Genomic DNA, 26911 nt, shown 5'->3' on the forward strand with positions numbered 1-26911 from the left:
TGACACGTGGGGAAGATGTAGGCAGCAGTGAAGTAAAAAGTGCACTATGACAACAATCAGCTTCTGTACTCTCTTCACCCTCCGGGATGCATGCACCCCTCAGTCCACCCTCCTCACTACCTCTTTGCCTATCACCTGTGCACCTGTGTCCTCTTGTCTCCCATCACCCACTCTGATCCTACCTGTATACCCACTTGTTGGTGGGTTCTGACTAACACCCCCTTTCCAGCCCTAACCCACCATGAATTATCAATATTTGCATTTCAAATCCATAGTGCCAATGCCATCCACCATATGCTTCACTTCCCACAATGCACTCTGTCCTGCTTTAGGTTGTATTGCTCTGTAAATAGTTGTCATGTGTTATCCAGGGTTGCCTACCCTCCCATAATGGCCGGGAGGGTCCCGGAAATCGGGTCCCCCTCCCGGCCCCCCGGAAAGGGTGGCAATCCTCCCGCATATCCCCCCCAGCTCCCGCGATGTGTCCCTCAGCGGGGGGGTCCACGGGTAAAATGCTGCGATCGCGGCATTTTAGCCCCGCCCCCCCGCCGTGCAACGTCTGAAATAGCGGCATGCACGGCGGGGGGCGGGGCTAAAATGACGCAACACTGTAGACACACCCCCCAACAGGGAAGCATCTGTGTGGGCACGCCCCCGAATCTCCTCTTCTTCACTCCGGGATATGGCCCCGTCCCCCTGCCTAACAGAGCTGGCTGCCCTCTCCCGAAGAGGGCAGCTCAAAAGTCAGCAGGTATGGTGTTATCTGAGCTATAACTCTATTGCTATTTCCTGCACGGTGCGGCGGCCATCTTGTTGCACCATATAAATAAATGATAATAATACTTGGAGGCAGTGCTATTTTTCAGCAGGAACCAGCAGGAACTCAGTTCCTGAACCTCTAATTAAATATGACCTCATCAGGAACTGAAAAATGTACTTTCCATAAGATAAGTTTTATATTAAAGTCACCTGTGAGTGCCTTTGTTTCTAAGTACAATATATACATCTATCTCTCTATTATATATATTTTTATTTTATTTAATTGATCCGCCCCCAGACCTGGAGTTCCTGGACCTATTTTTCCAGAAAACTAGTACTGCTTATAGGTCTGTACTATGTTATACTGGGAGGTTGCATACATGTAAGGTCAGATTAATTTGATGTGACTTCAGGTTCAAGTGGATGGTCCTGACCAATATTGGACTTGGCCAGTGCCTTGTGGGCAAAGTAACAGGGAAATGATTGGACTTGAACATTGCTCTGGGGTGGGTGGCAGCTGGTCAGTGCACTCAGCGGTTTCAGTATCACTAAAAAATAAAATAAAATGACTTTTGTTCTGCACACGGCGAATTATTACATACATTTATGTTATGTATTATGATACACAACTGTATCTCCTGTGGTGACCCTGACATCACTTCCTCCCTGGTGGGCACATCTCATGTGTGAGAATCACTTACTGTATTACACCACAGAGCTGGGACCACAGCAGTGTAACGGTTGTGTTACATTATGACACCGCTCGCCTCTCTTCTAACGCTCCTCTGCCTCTTCTCATGTAAGTTATATCTTATCACATATATTATATAGTTCCCCAATGCTGGGCACATTCTATAAATGTATAAATCCTATCCCCGATAAATATCATCGCTGCTTGTTAAGTTACACTTATTTAATTTTTTTGGGTTTAGGTTTTAAGAAACTATTGTACATTTTTTTATTTTTCCTGTGTTACAATCTCTGTCGCTTTCGCTGTTGTTTTTGTATCTAGATGCGGTAATAAAAATACATTAGGTTCAAAATTGAAACATGAGAGTTCTGTTGAAAATTTTGATGTTGCCCTTAGCAACCAGATTTGAACTATTATATTGTAAAAGGTGCTATGGACATTCAATCTCCAATAGACCACCCATATTAGTAAACTGACCCCATAGCTTTCATCTCCGCTATATAAATCTGCCACTTAGCAGCAAGAGAAGACAAACACAGTAGATCAATAGCAGCTGACGTCCCAGCAAGTGAATACAATATTGCACTTGAATCAAGAACCAAGTTTAATGCCCCTTACACACCATGCACCATGCACCATGCCCAAAGCTTTGTGAGTGAAGCGAGTGATGTGAGGGGATGTGGTGCATTAGAAACTGTGTCCATGTCGACTGTGTCGACATTCGGGTCAAAAAAGCCAGTGAAAACTGCAGTGTCAACCTTTTGACTGTCGACCTAGACACTGTCGACCTAATGATTGTGTCGACCTATTGACCTGTCGACCTAAACCCATGTCGACCTAGACCCATGGCGATCTAGAACCATGTCGACCTAACGCTGTCGACCTAATGACTGTCAACCAACGATCCCAACCCGTGTGGACACCCCTTGAGATTCACAAAGTATATGGTAGATCTGTCTTTGCAAGTTAGGGATGGGGACATTGGCTAAGAGGGTATGCTGGGACTTGCAGTTCCACAATAACTGATGAGACACAGTCCACTTTAACATTTGTTCCATAGTACTATATATATGGTCCAGATAACACATTTGCAATATAAAAGTTTACTTGTAGGAGGACAATATAGATTGAGACAGGCAACACACAATTACAAATGGTGTGCATGTGACACATAAAATAGATGTAAGGACACGTGTTTGCATGGGTTGATAGCATTTACCCCGATCTCTCAACTCCATTTCAGGTTCTCATCAGCTGAAGCTTAAAGGCCCAGTGTTGAAGACCGGGTTTTCCGGACCAGTGAAGTTGGAATGCGAACCTGATAGAGGAGATCTCATGGACTTTGGGGTGTTCTGGTTCTTTCAAAGGAAAGGCACAAAGAATCCAGAATCAATTGTGTTTCTCAGTAACACAAAGAAACCCGTATACAGTAATGATCAGCATAAAGGCTTCTTGGCAGAAAAAACATCATCTTCATACACGCTAACCATTACATCATTTGGCCAGACGTTCCAAGCAACTTACTACTGTATGATAAATAAAAACTCAGTACTTTACATAAGCCCAGGGTTCCTACTTGCCTATCCTGAAGGTAAGGTGCAACACGATTAAGTCTCAATGGTTTTACTTATCTCTTTAATAGGAAGTATAAGGAGTGGAAGGGGAAATAAGTTGGGTTTAGGCTACAGAGGGAAGATGTATCAAAGTTTGGAGAGAGATAAAGTTGAGAGCAAAAGCACCAACCTATCAGCTCCTCTCATTTTTGAAACACAGCCTGTAACATATATATATATATATATATATATATATATATATACACTCTCTCTCTCCCGGCACTCTGTTGCCCCTTACTTGGGGTGTCTTGCCCTGGTGCCCTCCGTGGTGGACTCTCCACTGCTATACCCTCCTTGTTGGCGGCGGCACTCAGGGACTCAAACCGTAGTTGCTTCAGTGAAACATGATTCACTGAAGCAACTCTGGTTTGAGTCCCTGAGTGCCGCCGCCAACAAGGAGGGTATATATATACACCTTTATGAGGAGAAGAACCACCACTGACCACTCACCGGACCAAATTACTCCTTTGTGTGCTACAAGATGTCATAGCAGAAAGTGAAAGCAATTTTTGCAGGGACACTGATCTGTTTCAAACTTGCTGTATAAGGAGAGAGGGAGCTGTGAAGACAGAGATTGGAGATAGGAGCTGATAGGGACTGGGGGTGCGATGGAGAGTTTGTGGCCTAAAAACTGTCACAGCTCAAAGTGAAAGTACATTGCAGAAGACGTCATTTTGACAGGCTTTTAACTAGTTGATTATGAGCATCATGAACCTTCCAAACCCTCAGTATATTCCAACTAGAAATGCCAATCCCGGGCCATTTTTCAATCCCGGAATTGGGCATTGAAAAATGCCCAATCCCGGGATTCCCGGGATTCCAAGATTGGCTTCTCTAATAATAAAAAATAAATGCTCCCCCATTACCTTTATGGCAGGGTGCGGGCGGGAGCAGCCAGGATCAATGCTGGCAGGCGGCTGGGCGCTGGGTAGCTGGGAGCCCGGTGCCTGGAATCTGGGAGCCGGATCGCCAACAGGGGAGCTGGAGGCATGCATTGCGGCTGTGGGTGGGCAGAGCAGCTGTGCGACTGTTCGGCCTGCGCAGGGTGACCTCTGACCGTCATGCTGCGCAGTGCTGTGGGCCGAGCATTAAGACCAGCCGGGCAGCGTCTGTGCGAGTGTTCAGATGCTGCCCGGCATTAGGCTGCGCATGCTAATCCTGAAATCCCGCGATTGTAAAATCCAATCCCGGGATTGAAATACCTGCATTTTTGGGGCCAAATCCCGGGATCCGGCCGATCCCGGGATTGGCCACCCTAATTCCAACATGTTTAATTTTTTTTACTTATCTATACCCAAATCCTTGGCTCAGGGGCACCATGGCGTGTGATACAGGTGACAGGATTATATAGAGATGGGTGGTGAATATGAATACACCAATATCTCATTGTCTGATGAACAGAGGCACAGCTACATAAATCACTCATTCATGTACGCATGTCAGATAGCTTGCTATATAAAGGACAGCTACACCAAAATGACATTATTTATTGCATTATACAAAAGAGGTGCTGATAATAGCCAGGGGCGGGCTGGGCCGGGGGGGCAGGGTGCCATGTGCCCCCCGGGCCGTTCAATCGATTTGTGTGCGGGCCACCTTGCTCATTAATAGCAGTACGTTCTGTGTATCAGTTCTCATGTAGTTTTCATATGTTAAACCTACGTACCCCATGCGCAGTTGCTTATTTGCCCAAGATACATCGGTTTGTCCTTCAGTGGACCCTAAAATAGTGGTCTATTCATCTAGAATATTCTAACCTGTGAAATATTCTGCCTTGTACCGGTGGTACCTTGGAAAAAGAATTTCAGGGGGATGGTGAGAGCGACACTTATGAGCGCGGTGTTACAGCAGCCGCGTCCTGCTCTGCCCATACCAGAGATACTTGTTCACGAAAAGATGTTGACGCATTTCAGGGCTTGGTCACATCTGAATGCTTATATCTCTAATTTCTCTTTGTCTGAGTTTATAACAGCTATATAATGGGGTTAAGGCGCAATAAGGGAGATTGCTAAAACTCTGCAGGGAGTCAGGGAGATTGCTGCTATTTCCCGAGTCTCCTGACATTTAGGGAGAGGAGGCAAGTACTGCATGAACAGTGCAAACTCCACGGTTGGGTTATGCCAGTCATTTGCAATAATAATGATCACATATGTTAGTGCATATGCGATTATTATTATCTATGCTGTAGATGGTGATGTGTGGCGGAGAGGGGCTGCAGATGTTACCTCATCTTGCCCTTAAGGTGCCGATTTTGGCCAATTTTGGCAGGCCGTGAAATTGGCCCAAATCACCTCAGTTTGATGTCCCCCTCTGGTCTGATGATCGGACCCGAGTGGGTGGTCCGACCACCCGACCTGGGACCTCCTTACCCCGCGGCTGGAGCTTGTAGCAGCATTTTGTCGGGTGGCAGGATGCGACTGCTGAATATTTTGAAATGACTGGCCGGACGTTGATTGGCTGAGAGTCCGGTCATTTCAAAATATTCAGCAGCTGCATCCCACCGCTACAAGCTCCAGCCTCCCAGCCAACGCTCGGACGAACCTCGCTGCCCGCCACTACAAGCTGTCCACCCCCTGCCACCACCACCAGCTGGCCAGACCCCATTGTCCACCCCCCGCCACCGCAGCAGCTCCCCGGGAGTACATGTAATAAATCACATGCGATTTATTGCATGTAAAAAATGGCACATCAAGTGCCAGATCGCATGTGAGCCTCCCTGGGAGCTGCTGTGGGGCTCTGGGCAAACTGGTCCAACTTGTCCTTAGGACAAATCGGCCCAGTGTATGGGGGCCTTTAGTCTACAATTATCCAGAATGACAAAATACAGAAAATTCCGAAATACAGATATTTTTTTTAGCGGGAGATAATGAAACCTTTGATTTCTTATGGTTCAATGTACACAGACTTTGTTTAATGCGCACAGTTATTAAACATATTGTGTGGGTGCCGGCGCATTCTCAGGTTGTCTCCTATATACCCACCATAATGCTTGGGACCAGAAGTATTTGGATTTCGGGTTTTGCCGTAGTTTGGAATATGTGCTGAACATAATAATATTAATATATCTTGGTGATGGGACCTGCGTCTAAACATGAAATGCATTATTGCCTGATATATACACCCTGCATACAGAGCCTGAAGGGTATACTAAATAATATTTGTAATAATTATGTGAGTGAAACCCATCTACATTAACCCTTTGACTGCCAGCGCTGCCGTTAAAAATGGCAGCGCCGGTCACAGCGACTGTTCTTTTTTTTGGGTGCGATATTTAACTAACCTCCAATCAATTGACTCGGCTGTATTTGTATTTATGAAAGAACAGTCGCTGCGGGCGACGCTGCCATTTTTTAGCGGATATTTTGAGGATAGCTCACAGCAACATTGGCACTCAAAGGGTTAAGAGATCAGTAAAACGAAGGCAGCATGTTTTTGCATTCTGGGTATGGAAGACTCAACCCGTCTGACCGCCTCCATCTATAATCAGGGCTAAAATCACTAAGCACAGCAATCGTGGAGTTTAAAACGTTTGCGTTCTCGCTAGGGTGGCCAATCCCGGGATTTGGCCCCCGAAACACCGGGATTTCAATCCCGGGATTGGAAACGGGATTTCGGGACTAGACTGCGCATGCGCAGTCTAATGCCGGGTAGCGTCTGAGCATCGCTCAGACACTGCCCGGCTTCCCATGTACGCGGCACTGCAGCCCTGCGCAGCGTGACGAGGTCATAGGTCACGCTGCGCAGGCCACACAGGCGCACAGACAGCCTTAACCGGCTTTACCTACATTGTCCTGGCCGCATCCTGCACGGCTCTCGGAAACCCCGCCCACCCACCTCCCGGAGAACTCGCTTACCCACCTCCCGGAGAACTCGCTTACCCATCCTGCCCGGCTCCCGATGACCCCGCCCACCCACCTAGCTCCCGGCAACGTCACCATGACCAGCCACCCATCAGACTCCTGGCCGCATCTGCCCTGCCCTGTGACTGTGAGTAAACATGCGGGCATTTTTTTTTTTTAGGGAAGCCAATCCCGGGATCCCGGGAATCCCGGGATTGAGCATTTTTCAATCCCGAATCCCGGGATTGAAAAAATGCCCCGGGATTGGCTTCCCTAGTTCTCGCTTGAAATAAAAGAAAGACATTTCGGTAACATCTAGAAATTAATTTGGCATAAAAAAAACCCACGGTGCTAATATGAGTTATCTGGAACTAGTTAACAGACCGTCAAAAATGACAGAATAATATAACAGTAATGTAAAGGATAGCGGATATACACGGCCAAGCGGAGCAACACTCGAATTGCTCCACTGTGGCGCAAAACACTTGAATTTAATCTTTATTACAGGTCACATGACTACTCTATGGTGGTGGGTCTTGGGAACCTGCTATGCAACCCCGTAATCTTAGAAGGGCCGCACAGTGGCCCTTATTCTGGTTCACTCGCAAAGGCAAATTTCTTCTCAAATGGACAAAACCATACGCACTGCAGGTGGGGCAGATGTTACTTGTGCAGAGAGAATTAGATTTGGGTGGGGTTTTACTTCAAAGTGAGATCTATATTGCAGTGTAAAAATAAAACAGTCATTATTTACCCTGCACAGAAACAAAATACCTCACCCAAATCTAATGCTCTCTGCACATGCTACAGCTGCCCCCCCCCCCCCCCCCCCCCCCTGCACAGCACATGGATTTGTCCATTTGAGAAGGAATTTGCCTTTGCGAGTGAATAGGAAAAAGGGCCAGCATGTCGATGCTACGCTTGCTGTGTCCGTTTGCCCACAAACCCCTTATTGTGGGTAAATCGTGCTTGATAGATAACTTACTGTAAGTGGATCAGTCACAGCTTGGCATGACATACTTTCTTCACAACAATTGCAAAGGTGTTAAACCTCACACAAAGTAGGACAGGTTCTATTTTCAGAAATGTACATTGTAGCTTTCATTTTAGGGAAAACACTATGGCCCTTATTCAGATCTGATCGCAGTACAAATTTGTTCTCAAAATGGGCAAAACCATGGCCCTTATTCTAGTTTACTCGGACGGATGCGTATTTTCGGATGCCACCGAGTGTTCTTGGCCCCGCCTACCGTATGGATCGCTCACACCGTCGGAATGCGGTAAGACGCTGAGCGAACGGACCGCGAGTGGATGTTTCATGTGAACACCTCTCCCATCTTTGGGAACCTCCCCCATCCTCCGATGGTCACCGACCATCGAATGATGGACCGATCGGTCAGATAGCTCTGAGTGCTCCAGACCACTCAGACATTTCTCCGTGTGAAAGCAGGGATATGGGTGGGCAGCTGGCATCCGGCTATGTCAGCTGTCCGCCCCCACACGTGCGTCACGGCCGGATTACCATGCGTATGCCCAGCGTTTTCATGGGAACACCCATGAAACGTGGGGCGTACACATATGGTAATGAGCCCAAACAGCCCTTTAGGCCCCTCTCCATCCCCTGCTCGAATGGGTCCGTACAATCCTTTTCTGTATGGAACTGACACCATATTCGGACGTGCGCAGAATTCGCACATGCTCAGAAACGCCTCTGTACATGCGCAAACACAATACATCGGCCGTCCGACCGAACACACAGCCATCCGACTCATTCAGAATAAGGGCCTATGTGCACTGCAGGTGGGGCAGATGTAACATGTGCAGAGAGAGTTAGATTTGTGCGAGGTATTTTGTTTCTGTGCAGGGAAAATACTGACTGCTTTATTTTTACACTGCGATTTAGATTTCAGTTTCAACACAACCCACCCAAATTTAACTCTCTCTGCACGTTACATCTGCCCCACCTGCAGTGCACATGGTTTTGCCCATTTTGAGAACAAATTTGTACTGCGATCAGATCTGAATAAGGGCCTATGGCTGACTTATTTCAGATTTCATTTATGTAATGAACAGCATTCCAAAGTACTAAATATTCTGCAATATAGAATTTCCAGCAGACCGAGGTAGTGGATCCTTTGCTTTCTGATAGTTCAATGTACAAAAACTTTATTTAATGCACAAAATTACTACAAATATTACATGGCATGACCTTGAGGTTGTGTGTGTGTGTGTGTGTGTGTGTGTGTGTGTGTGTGTGTGTGTGTTTTATTTAAGGTATATATGAAACATAAATGCATTCTGTGTTTAGACTTGGGGCCCATCCCCCAACATCATAGCCCACATGACGTATGTTAACACTGGGCAGCTGCACAGGGCCTCATGATTCACGGGGCCTTTGAAAAGGCAAACTGGGGAGTGGGTTCACCGCAATGCTTTGTATAATGATGTGGTTTGTCAGATAATTCCATACAATTTCCCTGTGATAACCTCCAAATCCTTTGATAGTGTAAAAGAAATTCCCTGAGATGCGTCTGTCCGTCTGTCTGAACGCGCTAATCTCGAAACTGCTGGATGGATTTTTGTGCAGTTTTCACCATTATGTGTAAGCTACTCAGCAAGATAAATATAACTGTGCACCTTACATATATAATACATGACAGGAACAGGCCACAGCACGCAAAGTAGTACTGTGCAACTTACATATATAATACATGACAGGAACAGGCCACAGCAAGATAAGTAGTACTGTGCAGCTTACATATATATAATATTTATTTATTTATTAACAGTTTCTTATATAGCGCAGCATATTCCGTTGCGCTTTACAATAGCAGACAGTGAAACAACAAAACAGGGTATTTACAGACAGTCAAAATGTAGGAGGGCCCTGCTCGCAAGCTTACAATCTATAGGGAAATAGGCATTGATACATAAGGATAGATACTGTATTCTTTATTGCATCGATTCCACCAGAACGCAAGGTTCTATGACTGGTTCTGGAATTTGATAAGCTTGCCTGAAGAGATGAGTCTTCAGGGAACGCTTATAGGTTTGGAGACTGGAGGAGAGTCTTATTGTGCTTGGGAGGGCATTCCACAGAGTGGGTGCAGCCCGAAGAAAGTCCTGCAGTCGGGAATGGGAGCGGGTAATGAGTGTGGATGAGAGACGCAGATCTTGGGAGGAGCGTAGAGGTCGTGTTGGATGATATTTTGAGATAAGAGAGGATATGTATGTTGGTGTAGTTTGGTTTATGGCTTTGTGTGTAAGTAAAATAATTTTGTATTGAATACGGTAGAATACAGGTAACCAATGAAGTGACTGACAGAGTAGCTTTGCAGATGATGAACGTCTGGCTAGGAAGATTAGCCTTGCAGCTGCATTCATAATGGACTGTAGTGGTGAGAGTCTGTATTGGGGAAGGCCAATAAGGAGACTATTGCAATAATCAATGCGTGAGATGATGAGAGCATGGATTAGAGTTTTTGCAGTGTCTTGTGTAAGGTAAGGGCGAATTTTAAATATGTTTTTTAGGTGCATGTGGCATGAATACATGACTGGGACAGGCCACAGCATGCGAAGTAGTACTGTGAATCTTACATATCTATTTCTGTTGCTAGTTTGAACTACTAGTAATACTCAAACACAATATGGAGAACCCTGCATGGAATGCTAAAGGACAAATTCCAGGGGAGAAACGCGTGGATTTCCATGAGTTGCGAAATGAGTCAAGGATTCAGTTAATCAGTTTAGCAAATGTCATATTTTCATAATCTTACAGAAAATCACTAAGGGTCAGATTTATTCATATTTGGAGTAAGATAGATTGGAGAGAGTCAAAGGACTAACCAATCAGCTTCTAGCTGCCATGTTACAGGCTGTGTTTAAAAATAACAGTTAGGAGCTGACTGGTTGGTACTTTCTCTCTCCAATGTTTGAAATCATCTGGGGGAGAAGTATGTAGCCCAGAACTTTCACTGCAAGTAAACAATGCAATTCTCCAACCTTTTGTGTTTATTTCAGTTTTGGTTTATACATTTATAATCACGTTAGTTGTGTGTTCTGTTCTTTTTTGCAAGTGACAATTCACAGACCAACTACAACAAAAGTGCCTGCAGCAAATATCACCACAAACAGCCCAGGAGACACTTGTGACTGCTCCTCAGGAAGACCAGGTATGTGCAGGAAGTCGAGTATCGCATACGGATTCAGTACGAAATCCCGGCAGTCAGAATCCCGGCCGTCGAAATACCGACACCGGAATCCCGACCGCCTAAATGCCGATAGGGGGGGCTCGCTGCACTCTCCACGCAGCGGGCCAGGTGCCTCGCTACGCTCAGCACGCTATCTTATTCTCCCTCTATGGGTGTCATGGACACCCATAGAGGGAGAAAGTGCCGGCATTGCAGCGGTCGGGATTCCGGTGTCGGTATTTCGACCGCCGGGATTCTGACCGCCGGGATTTTGACTCCATCCGTTGCAAACCAGTTAAGCGAGATCTGGCCAAACTCCATATGTACTACTATGTGGCTCATACACCCTAACTCACTGTACTAGGATTGTTGGTTGCTTGTAGATTTTTTATGGTGGTATAATCAGGGCCGATGTAAGTATACAGTTGTTGGATCAACACACCAAAGGTCGACATGCATCGTGTCGACCGCTAAAGGTCAAAGCAGCTTAGGTCGACATCCTTAAGGTTGGCATGGTTGGATGGTCGACACAAGAATTAGAGGTCGACAGTGTCTAGGTCGACAGTCGAAAGTCGACACTGGTTTTTCACTTTTTGTTTTAAGCCGACATGTGCCGACAGGCGGTTATTCATGCCCTAGAATTCACTAGGGCCTGGAGGGGGAATAGAATGGGGCCCGAAGCATGGCGAGCACAGATTCGGCGGTGTCCCCCCCTCAGATCCTGATGCCCTGGGCAGCTGCCTAATGGTAGAGCCGGCTCTGAGTATTACACTAACATAACGTGCCAGATATAGAGGGAACTCAAGATTTGCACTGTGACCGCAAGCATTAATATTCCCACAGCGCTGTATGAGATTTGGACAAGCCCATCTTGTGTAATGCAATTAAAAAGCCCACCTCCAGGGTACAAAGGGGTTAAATCTTATGTTATATAAACTGTGTGAAATATGGTTACTACATAGCAAGTTTTCCTTGTAAGATGATCTCACCTGAATAAAGGCACCCCCGAGGCCATCCCCGGCCAGGTTTGAAGCCCAGGGCTATCCCCAGCACCACTAAGTGGTGGGTGCCGGGTTGATAGTTTTTGTGTGTACAAATAAATAGCATTGGGTTCTGCGGTGGAATCATTTACCGATGGTCATTGTACTGACACCCGCTGACTGACAGTCAAAATATCAAAACAGTCAATATACCGGCATTCATTATACTGACATGTTTAACTGACCGACATGGTAAAAATACTGACATTTAACATGCCGGCAGGTCAACATGGCGACATGTGTTGCTATGGTTTTTTGGTGTCTATGTCTAAGTGTACCACATCCCCTCGCATTGCTCTCTGCACTCGTCATGCTTCAGTCACGGTGCCTCGTGTACTTGGAACGTATATTCCCACTCCAGACCCACTGGGATCTTAAAGTCTGTTTTTGGGCAAAACATGAAAACTCATGTTGAGATGTTGACCTGTCGGCATGTTGAATGTCAGTATTTTTACCATGTCGGTCAACATAACATGTCAGTATAACGAATGTCTGTATATTGACCACGTTGGTATTTTGACTGACGGTCAATGGGTGTCGGTATAATGACCGTTGGTCAAATGTCCGTCGGTAGATTGTAATGTGAAATAAATATAACAAGCCGCAGAGAAAAGCATGCAGGTGGTTAGTAATATACTATATGTCTAATTGTTGTTCTCTCTCTTAGACCAAGCGCAAAAGGAGAGGGATTTCTTTGGTTTCACTTGTGATCTGTACGTCTGGGGCCCTCTGTCAGGACTATGCGGCTTTCTTCTGGTCTGCCTGCTGGTCACTTCCATAATGCTCTGCTGCCGTAAGACATTACTTGTTATTTATATTGATCTATGATCCACCAGTGCAGGAGACATAGTGATTCCGCCGGTAGCAAGACCTTTGTCCAAGTACCCAATACACACACCTCCATAGTAATAGTCAATATTTGAATGTAGAGAAGGGGTGTTCAGCAAGGGCAGTTATTATCCTTAACCCATGGAAACTATGGAAGACACTATACCGCTAACCAAGCCGGATGGTATGTTCAGCATTTTGTAAATATATGACAGCCTAGACCGTAGATAGTAGGAATGTCCATCGTTGCTATTGCCATCGATGGCAATATTGCAACTGGTCATCGATAGTGCTAAACTATGCAATGGATGGCCATTAATATTTTTACCTATCGATGGTCATCCATTTTTGTTTGACTGATTGGCCTGTAGGCCAATCAAAACACAGGGGCGGGGCTTCGCGGGTGTCGGGGGCGGGGCTATGCTCTGTGTCCCGGCACATTGTAAAAGAAAAAAACAGCAAAAACATTGGTTTTGCTGTGCCATCGATGTAGGTAAACCATCTGGTTCTCACCCATCGATGGCAAAAGTATTTGACATCGGCCATAAACCATCGATGATTTAGAATCATTGATGGTCGATGGCCATCACTAGTAGATAGACATTTTGAAAACTTTATTTACATATCTTACCTACAGTATACATGCTGCGCAAATGTCTTTTGTTCATTGTATAGTTATTCAAGTGAGAGGATAACATTTAGGCCTTGTTATCAAGGAATATTTGCGGGATATCTCCTGAAAACACCAATTATACCGCAAATTTTAGTTATACCCTGGATGTATCTACAGGACACACCAGAGATATCTGCTGTGATCCCCCATTTTCAAGGGCGTAACTATCATAGGTGCAAGGGGTGCAGCTGCTATGGGGCCCAGAGCAGAAGGGGGCCCATCTTTACTGTCTAAGTAATATGTTTTACATACATTTATCACCATCAGTTGCTAAATAGGGGGCCCTTAAAAACTTTTGCTATGGGGCCTAGGAATATCTAGTTATGCCCCTGCCCATTTTCAATTGCAAAGTCATTCCCGAGAGAATTCTCTAGATGGCGTTAGCCATTGCAGCCTAGAAGCTATAGTCCTTACAAGGATCCTCCCCAGCACTTTCCTATTGCACATGCGTTGTAGAGGCCCCAGCTCCTGAAGATCGCGTTAGCAGTCAATCCACTTCTTACACCTTGATGGGAGGGGCTTCTGTCAGATCACCTCTACGTACGTGTATCTCCTATATATTTGGCTACATCTGTCACTCAAAGTGGGTGTCTGTGTCTATAACGCTCTGTTCCTGGACTTTCCTCTTAATGTGTGATTGCCTTCATCTGTGCTGAACACCTTTCTGAGAAATTAACCTGTTTAAAACAGGTGATGGCAATCATACATTAAGGGGAAGTCTAGAAACAGAGCATTGTGTCCCTCCTGGAGAGGGTCATGTTGGGAGGTATGTGACAGAGAACCAGCCCAGTGAGCCCACAGACAGTGCCAGACACCCACTGCCTTCCCATGTTGCCCAGCACTGCTACTCCACAGCCACCAGGTGAGCGCCCCCCTCCCGCGATTTGCGGCAAAACCTCCCCCCCCCCTCCCGCGATTTGCGGCAAAAATACCCGCTCCCCCGCGACCCCCCCTACCGCGATTCGCAGCAAAAACACCCCTGCGACCCCCCCTCCCGCGATTCGCTGCAAAAAGAACCCCCCCACGACCCCTCCCGCAATTCGCGGCATAACCACCACCCCGCGACCCCCCCTCCCGCGAATCGCTGTAAACCCTCCCCCCTGACCCCCCCCCCCCCCCGATTCGCGGAAAAAACACCCCCCCGCGACCTCCCTCCCGCGATTTGCGGCAAAAAGGACCCCCCCCGCGACCCCCCCTTGCACGATTGGCGGCACCCCCCCTGCGACCCCCCTCCCGCGATTCGCGGCACCCCCCCCCCCCCCCGCAATTCGCAGCAGCCCCAGGATTAAATGGCACATGCAAAACACTGACATGGCTATGGTCGACAATGAAAAAGGTTGACATGAGTTTTTGAAGATTTATTTTTAATTTTTTCATATTCATTGTCATGTGTCGACATGGACACCAATGAAGTGCCACACTTATGTCAACATTTACATGTGTTGACCTTTCTGTGTTGATTTTTTTCTTGTGGCGATTCGCGTCACACCCCCCGCAACCCCCCCTCCGGCGATTCCCGCGACACCCCCCCCCCTCCCGCAATTCGCGGCAACCCCCCACCGGAACCCCCATGAACCCCGCTCTCCCGCAACCCCCCCCCTCCCGCAAATCGCGGCACCCCCCGCGATTCGCGGCAGCCCCAGGATTAAATGGCACATGCAAAACACTGGCACGGCTATGGTCGACAATGAAAAAGGTTGACATGAGTTTTTGAAGATTTATTTCATTTTTTGAATGTTTTCATATTCATTGTCATGTGTCAACATGGACACCAATGAAGTGGCACAGTTATGTCAACATTTACATGTGTTGACCTTTCTGTGTTGAGTTTTTCTTGTGGCGATTCGCGTCACACCCCCCCCGCAAACCCCCCTCCCGCGATTCGCGGCACCCCCCGTGACCCCCCACCTCCCGCAATTCGCGGCAACCCCCCACCGGAACCCCTGTGAACCCCGCCCTCCCGCGATTCGTGGCACCCAACCCCGCGACCCCCCCCTCCCGCAATTCGCGGCACCCCCTGTGATTCGCGGCAGCTCCAGAATTAAATTGCACATGGAAAACACTGACATGGCTATGGTCGACAATGAAAAAGGTTGACATGAGTTTTTGCAGTTTTTTTTTTCATTTTTTGAATGTTTTCATATTCATTCTCATGTGTCGACATGGACACCAATGAAGTGCCACACTTATGTCAACATTTACATATGTTGACCTTTCTGTGTTGATTTTTTCTTGTGGCGATTCGCGTCACACCCCCCCACCCCCCCGCAACCCCCACTCCCGCGATTCACGGCACACACACACCCCCCCCCGCGATTCTCGGCACCCCACCCCGTGACCCCCCTCCCGTGATTCACGGCACATCCCCCGCGACCCCCCCTACCATGATTCGCCGCAACCCCCGCCCCCGTAACCCCCCTCCCGCGATTTGCGGCAACCCACCCCGCGACCCCCCTCCCGCGATTCTCTGCAATCCCTCCCCTCCCGCGATTCGCAGCATCCACCCCCCCACAACCCCCCCCCTCCTGCAATTCGCGGCACCCCCCCGCGACCCCCCCTCCTGCAATTCGCGGCACCCTCCGCGACCCCCCCCTCCCGCGATTCGCGGACACCTAAGTTGCAATACAGGGCATCTTTCATACAATTCTAACCATATTTCTCATATACAAACGTTCACAAATTAAGGGGGCGCAGCCCCTTACGACGGTGTGAAGAGCGCCCGTAGGGCGCGATGAATCACCTAGTTTATTAATACTTCTGTGAACTCTTTCAATTATTATCGCTGTGACAATTGGCAAAAATAATTATAATTATCTGGTCTAGAACCCAGTAAATTAATAATATGCTCCTTAGAGGGTTTGCATATTATTATTATTATTATTATTATTATTATTACACTGATAAATTCTATTTTTATTGGCACTCATATTAAAGAACGTCGGTGTACCTTTGTGTTGCCGATTCCAAATTTGAAATGGGTTTGCGTGATTCGTTTTTGAGACACAAGAAACAAGAATAACACAATAAACAATGCAAACACCTTAACCAGCAACTGTCACCTGATGTGTCCGATCACTTCTACACGGAGGGGGGAATATTCTAGAATAATCATGGAGTGAACGCTTAGAATATCTGCATATCTCTCCTAGAATATTCCTGTAGATTTCCATATGCACTATCCACTATTAAAAAAACTAATTTGAAAAAAAAAAAAAACTTTCATTTTTGAATTTGGCTACCACAATATTCCCTGAATTTTTTCAAATATCCTTGGCAACCAAACATATATTTTTATATTATTATTATAATTATTATTATTATTATTTAAAATTTACTAGTAAATATATAATATTGGTGGTAACAAAATTCTGTCCGATTAAATATTTTTTAATGTGATTTATATGCTTTAAAAGCAAGTTACTTTTTTTGAGCGCTATGCTTATACAGTATGTATAATTTAGGAACCAGGGTGGGGGATGTTACCAATATATTCATTATAACATATTTACATAATTATACTTTGAAATCAGTTGTCTGTTTTCACTGCTGCATTAATTATATTATTGTTATTGTATTATAATTGTCTTTAAAAATTAACAACATAGCGTGCACTTGAAGAATACAATTTTTTTGTTAACTTCTACAGCATTTCCTAGTATTTATTTATATATAATGTTCTCTTACTTAAAACAATTTAGGTTATACCCTAAATTTTCGAAGAAAAAGGGGTTTTCCATTCCGCACAGAGTGCTCTATTTTGTTCATCTCCATATGGGTTGTATCCTCATATTCTTTGTCTTTTTTTAATTTTTTTGTATTGTTACAAGATAGTGTGCTACCCTTCTCCTTTATAATAGTTCGCAATTAAGAGAGAAGAGAAAAAGTGGAGAAATTTTGGTGCACTCAGAAGATGACCATTGGAGACGTCCAACTGATATGACACAATTTCTTAAAACATAACTTTTATTTGCTTACTATAAAAAGAAGTGTACTAAAGTGTACACCTTCCTGAATAAGACATAATAAGAGTGTGCAAAAAAAGGGGGGATTAGAAAATGTGATTAAAAGATAAGGTGTGGAAACTTATAGCGGGTAGTTCACATGTATTTCTCTTGGAGATTATACCTCCTTTATATTGGATGGGATATTCTCCCAAATTGATGGTATTTCTTGGAGGTTTGTTTCTCCTTTTTGTCTTCAAGTTAATGAAGGATATTGCAGCTACTGGTGTCCCTTGTGTGTAACAGTTCTTTCCAGTGGCGTAAGTTCGTCCCAGTTGCCCGGAGACAAGATAAATATTGGTGCCCCCCCCCCCCCCAACACACACACCATCTTATATAAATATATGCATGCATGTATGTATGTTATGGATATTATGTTTAGAATAAAGAGTGTGACATCTATGGTCCTGCTGGGAGGAGGAGTCAGCCACAGAAGCCATATTAACGGCTTTCAATTAGCTAATTCAAACTGACAGGGGAGGAGAGGTGCCCCCTTGGGAGCAGGAGCCCGGTGGCAGTTGACTCGATTGCCTCCCAGAGTTCTGCCTCTGGTTCTTTCCAATACTATGTAACCTTCTCTTGCTCTTAGTATTTAATTCAATACATTAGTGTCAGAATTATTTATTTCTGGAACTTTGCCAGGTAATCATTCGTACACTGTCCCTCTGTATTGTTTAGAGGCTGTGTATAATACTTTACTGTTCAATAGATAATAAGTTACACCTTGGACTTGTGATTTTTATGGCTGCAATAGTTAACCCTTGTGGGGTAATATTTGGCTTGGAGCAATGTGGATTTATAATCTTTAATAGTGATTTAATCTATTTTTACATCATAGATTATATCCCATTCACTGTGCGTCTCATAGTGGAGTTTATAGAACAAGTGTTGTATGCTGCGGGCTCATAATTTTATACTGTAACATGAGTTTTTATTTGTACATATTTTGTTACAGTGCCATGTGTATTTTGTATTGTATATTTTGTATTGTTATCCTCAGTGTCAGCATTTAATTTTGCATTATGCTAATATTGGTGTCGCTCACCCCTAGTGGGGATGCGATTTGTTGGTCAGATATTTCTTGTGATCATACAATTGTCTCGCATTCGCCATAGTTCATAGTACTGGTGTGGCACTGGTTTTATTATATACAAATTGTAATAGGCACCTCTGTAACAAATTAACATGTATGTTCTAGTTCAGAATATAGTAAAATGTTTCATGTCTTGCTATATTTGTTATCACTACAGCTCCCGTGCGCTCGGCGTCTCCTGCCTCGTGCTGCTGGAGCGTATTTAATACTGACTCCACAGTCAGTTACAGTTTGTTCTTTATTTAAACGAGTCCCTGTTTCTAACACTGAAGCTCCAATGCACCCGGCGTTGCAGCCTCGTGCTGCTGGAGAGCGCTCAAGGCGTTCACAGGTTTGGGATATAGCTTTGCCACTATCTTTATCATTTGCCGCACATTGCTTCCTATCATTTGTTTATTTATAAATACATGCATACATTTTCTGACATTTGAAAGATTATATTTCTATATTGTTAAGGTTTCCAACACCAAGCTATGCGCATTTCACCGGCTATACTGGCTTTTTGCACACTCTTATTATGTCTTATTCAGGAAGGTGTACACTTTAGTACACTTCTTTTTATATTAAGCAAATAAAAGTTATGTTTTAAGAAATTGTGTCATATCAGTTGGACGTCTCCAATGGTCATCTTCCGAGTGCACCCAAATTTCTCCACTTTTTCTCTTCTCTCTTAATTGTATACCCTAAATTTGTATAAATTCTGTTACCTGATATTTTTTTCTCAGACCACCCCAGCAGATGTTACGCAAAATGGAGCATAGTGTGAAAAATGTAGAGATTTTATTACACTTAAAATAGGCATAACAAAAATAAATTATTTATTAAGTATAAACAATATATAAAGCTTGAATTTTTTTTGTAAGACGTATTAAGTTAACATTAATTTTAAGTGATTGTTTATTTTTTCAGAGAACCAATTCAAATTCTGATGAAACAGAATGAAACAAAAGGTACTAGTGTATTATCACGGCGCCCATCGCATCGCATCGCATGCCACTAATTAAGGTATGAGATGGCATGCGATGGGACCCGATTTGAGCCTTTCCCCGGGCGTGAGCATACGATTTTAATATCCCGTTGCATCGCATGCCATTATAATGGCATGCAATGCGACGCGATCATGCGCGATTTGGGCTTATTCCCATGTTAAATGCCCCCCCGACCCGATTTTTAATTGTATACCCACCCTGATGGGTAATGACTATGTTAAATGCCCCCCCCCCCATTGTTAACGCCACCCCACTTTCAATGCCAACCCGAAGCGTGGCGAGCCCGCAAGGGGCGGCGGTACGCATCCTCCGACCTTTTCATACCCCCACTATCCACGTCGGCAAGGAGTTGATTTTATATAGTGCGGCGAGCGCAGCGAGCCACCGAGCCCGAAGCGTGGCGAGCGGACGTGTAATATATTTGAAGTCATCCACGTCCCCTCACGGGGAACGCTGCGCTCGTCACGCTTCGGGCTCGGTGGCTCGCTGCGCTCGCCACACTATATAAAATCATCTCCACGCTGACGTGGATAGTGGGGGTATGAAAAGGTCGGAGGACGCGTACCGCCGCCCCTCGCGGGCTCGCTGCGCTCGCCACACTACAGGGTGGCGTTAACAATGGGGGGCCATTTAACATAGTCATTACCCATCAGGGTGGGTGTACAATTAAAAATCGGGTCTGGGGGGGCATTTAACATAGGAATCAGGCATCTGGGTGCCTGTACAATTAAAAATCGGGTCCAATCGCGTTGCATCGCATCGCATGCGATGCAAAGCAATTTTTTGGTTGTACAATGCCCTACGATGGAAAAGGGGGGCGCCGTGATAATACACAAGTACCAAAAAAAACCTTGCAACCAACAGATCAAAAACACTTTTTTTTTCAATTATAAATTGATCTATGTAGATCAGGGGTTCCCAAACATTTTTGAATCACAGAGCCCTAGATTATTAAAATTGTATTCATGGCATCCCCCAGGCCAATAGATTCTTGTTGAGAAATATTGAAAAAATTTGTCCACATATATTTTGATTGGAAGCCACAAACATAGAATTCATTGAATTGAATTAGTCCAGGACCACCAACACAGGGCAACCCTGGAATTGTCCAGAAGCACTACAGGGTGCTACAGAACACAGTTTGGGAACAACTGATGTAGATTGCTTTCGTTCCGGGAGTTTATAGCCCCTGATAGAGAGACAGCTACATTTCTAGTTTAGTATTCTGTCCTACACTGGGGGATGGAAAGATTATTGAACAGAGAACCTCTTGTTCCGCTGCCTGAAACTCCAGGTGTTATGTGCCCTTGGTGCTACCTAAACCAGGGGTGCCTGAACATGCACTGGTGATTGGCAGCACGGTGCACTAGTATGGCACTTAGCACTGGGCACTTCCACTTTCAGGTTGCATTTCACGTCACTTACCCCAACGTTTTAGCTAGGGCAGGGAAAATTTTTTACACCCCCCCCCCCCCCACCCAAACCTTCTGGCTGGGGTTTACTTATTTATTCCCACGTTTGTCATCACTATTTCATATTTTTTAATTGTTTTAGTAGTAGTACGTTTATTTGTAAGGCGCCACAAAGTGTCCGCAGCGCCGTACATAGCAAGTCCTGTTTTAGTCCTGTTTTTGGGCTGTAGGCATGACCCTTATGGGCTGCCCTGCTTGCCATGATTTCAGACTTTCTCCTCACGAGGAGAGCCAAGGTCCCGATCCCCGTGAGAACGCTTCGTCCAACTTTCCGAGCCATAAGGCGGAGGAAAGTCCACCAACCCTAACTCCTTTGTGGGTTGAGGGATGGTGTCTCTACAAGCTTCGGCAAGGAGGACCCATCGACCCTTTTTCCCCTAAGTAGGCCCTTTGGCTCTCAGGGGATAGGGGAGTAATGGCGCCCTTCTAATTTTGAAAAGGGTCCAAAGTCCTATGCCCCCAACACGTTTTGATTCACGCACCTCGGGCTTCACATTTGTGAGCAACATGTAAAAGCAGCCAGTATTTACCCTGCACAGAAAAAAATACAAATATTTTTGCTTCCCTCCATCGGACACACAAGCTGTTCACACTGGCTACGTCCCAGCACAGCTTTCTCTGCATTTGGCCATAGAAAGCTGAAGATAGCATCATTATTACAGGCAGCTGATCGCTGCTGCTGTAAGATATGGGGGAAGGTGGTAGTGGTGGCAGACCGGATCCCCGCCAAGACCCTCCATCAGACCCGGGCACGGGTAATTAGTACCCACCACCGGGGCCACTGTTGGCATGTAAGGAAATAATACACCATCTGAGTATACAAATACATTAAAATATAAGATCAAAGACTTCCGGGGTGCGCGAGATGCAAATTGTGTTACAGTCGCATATCTTAAATGTGGTGAATTATACATTAGTTCTTTATCTTGTGCAACATCTGCTGTTCACCGAGACCCCCCAGTCTACAGACATGAAAGAGAACATGTGAGATCCACAGCGTGATAAAATCTCCGGAAACAATAATGATCTTACAAGCCAGTAATGTAGCTTGGAAAGGGGCGAATTGAGCCGAGAGAAGAATCGTAGGCGATGAGAATAATGTGTTGATTTATTATTTCTTCTGCTGGAAATTATTGTTTGTTTTTAAATAAATGTTTTACACATTAAAAATATTTTAACGTAAAGACAGGGCACTAGTAAGAATGGAAGCTGCAGTATATGTTCTCGGAAAATATTTTGAAATAAGTTAGGAAAATAGTGATCAGACGTATCAACGTATAATTTGAGGGAAAAAGTGTTTTTGATTTGTTGATTGAAACATTAAAGGGGAATTTAATAATGGACAAAGGGTGTGATTATCTAAGGCTCTTTAAACGGAATCGGTACATCTGTCAGAATGAACTTAGGTCTACAGTCATTAGGTCGACCCCATTAGGTCGACTGGCTGGAAGGTCAACCTGATTTAAGGTCGACATGGGCCAAGGTCGACATGACTTAAGGTCGAATTTACATAAAGTTCGACATGAGGAAGGTCGACATGAGGAAGGTCGACATGGATTTTTAACTGTTTTTTATCCGAATGTCGACACAGTCGACATGGACACAGTTGGCAATGAGAATCGGACCCTCGCATCGCTCGCTTCGCTCGCGATGCATCGGGCACGGTGGCTCGCTTCGCTCGCCACAGCTTTAATAACCTCCTCCACGCCCTAGTGGATGGTAGGGCATGAAATACCGCCTGTCGGCACATGTCGGCTCAAAAAACAGTGAAAAACCCCATGTCGACCTTATGACCAGTCGACCTTCCTCATGTCGACCTTTATGCAAATTCGACCTTAAGTCATGTCGACCTTGGCCCATGTCGACCTTAAGTCAGGTCGACCTTCCTGCCAGTCGACCTAGTGGGGTCGACCTAATGACTGTAGACCTAAGTTCATTCTAATAGATGACCGCTTCCCCTTTAAACAGGGAAAATCGCTGCTGACCAAGTGCTGAAATGCTGCCCAGCCGAACGCCCGCTGCTGAATCCCCTTGGTACCATGCGAGGGGATGTGCTCGCTAGCAGGAGAAATCAATCGATGGTCACGACCATCGAATGATTTCTCCTGCCTTAGGAGGTCATTTGAAAACAGATTTTTATTTCCTTCAGTGTCCGCCAAAGAGGGGCGGGTGCTGACATCCTATGACATCAGCCTCCCTCCCCCAGCAGGCATTGGCCCGTCAGCAGTCCCATGGGTCCCCAACGCCCAGCAGTTTCATAAGACACCAATAAAATGCTGGGCGTACCCATGGGCGAGCCCCGTTTCCACCCCCGGTCCTCGCTCCCTGCAACGAACGGCCTGGTGGCTGTATAACTCGCCAAAGCCATTTGTTGCCAGGGACTGCCCATGTGCAAATACGCACTTACGCATGCGCATTGCCCCCAATATCGAAATGGAGTTGAATTCGGACCCTTGCGGGTGTTATTGAAGCAGGCCTGAAGTGGTTTACTTGCCCTTCACCTGTCTGGCACATGCCCGATTCGGCTAAAAGTGCTCACTACCCTATGGTTGCAGTCTCGTAATCTACTAGTACATAATGTTTGGAATGCAGGAGATGTGACATTATCAGCAATTAGCATTCTCCTCTGATGTCCTCAGTGAGGGATTATTACATTTCTATGAACATGAGCAGATCTGATTTTTTTAAATAAATATATTTTAGGAACAAGAAGAAGACGGTGTCGCTGTAAGCACAAGTGAGTACATATCCCATGTCGGAGGCACACGTCCACGCCGACACAATAACAGAGGATGGATATAGAATAATATAGGAAAACACCAAATTCCTAATGATTGATTCTGTTTTGTATATAACGAACAACAAATATATTGGCCGGTATTTAAAAGCATCGTTCCAGAACACATTAGTTACTCGGATTCAGTATGAAATCCCGGCGGTCGGGATCCCGGCGTTCAAAATCCCGATGCCGGAATCCCGACCGCCGAAATCCCGACAAGGGGGGGACGTGGATCGCCCCCCCTTGCGGGCTCACTGCGCTCGGCACGCTAATTTATTCTCCCTCCAGGGGTGTCGTGGACACCCACGGGGGGAGAAAGTGTCGGGATTTCGGCGGTCGGGATTCTGAACGCCGGGATCCCGACCGCCGGGATTTTAACTGCATCCCAGTTATTCAGCAGGTGAACCTGTAAGTACAGAGGATACTTTAAACAATTAGAAACAGCTAGTTACCAGCCCATCAAAATAACGGAACAACAAGTCGGTGACTTTGAGTGCCCAGAGCAACCCTGTAATAGTGCTCTAGAGCATTTTGTGAAACATTGTAGATCCCTATTCTACATTATGTCATATTGTAGGGCTGCCAGTACACATTATGTCACACAGTATCCCTAATTCACATTATGCCATACGGGAAACGGTCATCTATTAGACCACACTTAGGTCGACAGTCATTAGGTCGACCACGTTGGGTCGACATGGGCCAAGGTCGACAGGGTTATAGGTCGACATGGGTCAAGGTCGACATGTGTTTAGGTTGACATGGGCCAAGGTCGACGGTCATTAGGTTGACATGAGTTTTTCACTGTTTTTTGAGCCGACATGTGTGGACAGGCGGTATTTCATGCCCTACCATCTACTAGGGCGTGGTGGGAGAATAAAAAAGTGTGCCGAGCGCAGCGAGGCACCATGCCCGAAGCATTGCGAGTGAAGCGAGCGATGCGAGGGGCTACGGTTTACCTCCAACTGTGTCCATGTCGACTGTATCTACATTCGGGTCAAAAAACAGTGAAAAACTCATGTCGACCTAATGACTGTCGACCTAAACCCATGTCGACCTAAACACATGTCGACCTTGGCCCATGTCGACCTATAACCCTGTCGACCTTGGCCCATGTCGACTAAACATGGTCAACCTATTGACTGTCGACCTAAGTGTGGTCTAATAGATGATCCACACCCATGCCATACAGTGCCCCCAGTTCATACTGTGCCATGTTAGAGTGCCATACTGATCAAATTATGCCATGTTACAGCGGTCGTACCCCAAGAATTATTAAAATTGTGACCTCCTTCATAAATATGGAATTGCTTAGTCATTAGTAGCGCTGTTGGCAGAGGAAATGTCAACATCAGGATATCGACGATGCAATGTCGACACAGAAGCAATTTAACTTGAAGCATTTTCCCTGTGTCAGGATTGGAAGTTTAAACAAGATTGTAAAACATCATGTTTAAGGTTATTATACCGACATGGTTAAAATAGCATTACAATCCTGTCGGCATTGTGTCCTTGACATAAAACTGTTGACATTTTGATTGGCGCTAGCATTTCTGATGACAATATGTGTATATCCCTATAATTGTTGCCCATTATAATCAGCCCATTCCCCATTTCATATTTATTAATGCAGTTCTGGTTCTATAGACCTTTCATCTTTATTCTGCTTGGCTGTGGTACACCCTGGAGCATCAGGAGCGGGTTGGAGTTGGTACAAAATACATGGCCTCTCCTGGGGTCCCAGGGGTGGCAGATTACATGGGGTTGGTTTCCTACAGGCAAATATTCCCACACCCCTCATATGCTGCCGGGACTTGTGATTTCATCCGCCAGCCCTGGGTAGACTTGCTAAAGGTTTAACTGCTCCCATCCAACAAATTGTGTATGTAGGCAACGTGGTTACTCTCAACTGTGAGAGTCTAAAATCTGAGATGTTTTGGGATTTGCTGTTTATTCATTTAAGCTTTTCTTGTATTCTAGACCCTTGGAAGAGAACGGCGGTAAAGTAAACACTCCAAGAATACCTAGATAACGCAAACGGAGAGAGCGCTGATCTCTCCTGCCGGCACCTGCTTGTCCACTATGTGTCAGACCATGGCGAGCAGGGACTGAATAACTATGTATTATGTAATGGCTGTTCTTGCTGCCTCACCGAAATGTATTTAACGCAGTCCAAGTTGGCATAAAGGATGTATAGGGGGAAATTTACTAAAGGAAATTTGTAAAAAATAGGTGTATTTGTATCCAGAAATACACTTTTTTTTTACATTTACTATCCTGAAAATACGGCAATTCGTATTCGTATTGATAGCACATCAATACGAATACGAATTGCCGTATTTTCGGGATAGTAAATGTCAAAAATAAGTGTATTTCTGGATACAAATACACCAATTTTTTACAAATTTTCTTTAGTAAATTTCCCCCATAATATGCTTTGGAAAAGTAAACGGACTTGTTTTTCTCTGTTGGTTTGATACTTTGTTTGTGGTTAGGATCGTTATGTTTCAAAAATAAACCCGATTCCTCGCCCAAAAATGAATAAATAGTAGATATCAGACCACATATTATTAAGAGACTGGGGGGTGAATTTATGAAGCTTGGAGAAGTGTTATCTATCCCCATAAAGAACGTTATGAGCAAGGTGATAATGGTTCAGCCAATCAGCTCTTACCTGTCAATTTACATATTGTAGCTGATTGGCTGAACCATTATCACCTTACTCATAACGTTCTTTATGGGGATAGATAACACTTCTCCAAGCTTCATAAATTCACCCCTGAGGGCCTTGAAAAGTGATAAAATGGAGAGTGATAAACAGCCAGCCAATCAGCTCTGAACTGTAATTTTTCAAACCCAGCCTGTGACATGGCAGGTAGGAGCTGATTGGCTGGCTGTTGATCACTCTACATTTTATCACTTTTGAAGCTTAGAACATCTCGTA

General features: G+C 45.3%; 1 protein-coding gene across 2 annotated transcripts; it reads left to right on the forward strand.

Moving 5' to 3' along the window:
* Nucleotides 1–1469: 1469 nt before the first annotated feature.
* On the forward strand, nt 1470–26184 carry CD8A (CD8 subunit alpha). Of its 2 annotated transcripts, XR_014454300.1 has the most exons (7): nt 1470–1558; nt 2694–3041; nt 10979–11074; nt 12800–12925; nt 19637–19677; nt 23892–23925; nt 25948–26184. XR_014454300.1 is itself a non-coding variant. In XM_083155922.1 (6 exons), exons 1-6 carry the CDS (start codon nt 1513–1515, stop codon nt 25997–25999), a joined length of 702 nt encoding a protein of 233 aa, XP_083012048.1. In that variant the 5' UTR covers nt 1470–1512; the 3' UTR covers nt 26000–26184. The 2 variants fall into 2 exon arrangements, 1 of the variants encoding a protein (XP_083012048.1); XM_083155922.1 differs by lacking the exon at nt 19637–19677.
* Nucleotides 26185–26911: the final 727 nt, after the last annotated feature.

Source organism: Crinia signifera, chromosome 1 (genome assembly GCF_055691185.1).
Source record: "Crinia signifera chromosome 1, ASM5569118v1, whole genome shotgun sequence".
Taxonomy (NCBI): domain Eukaryota; kingdom Metazoa; phylum Chordata; class Amphibia; order Anura; family Myobatrachidae; genus Crinia; species Crinia signifera.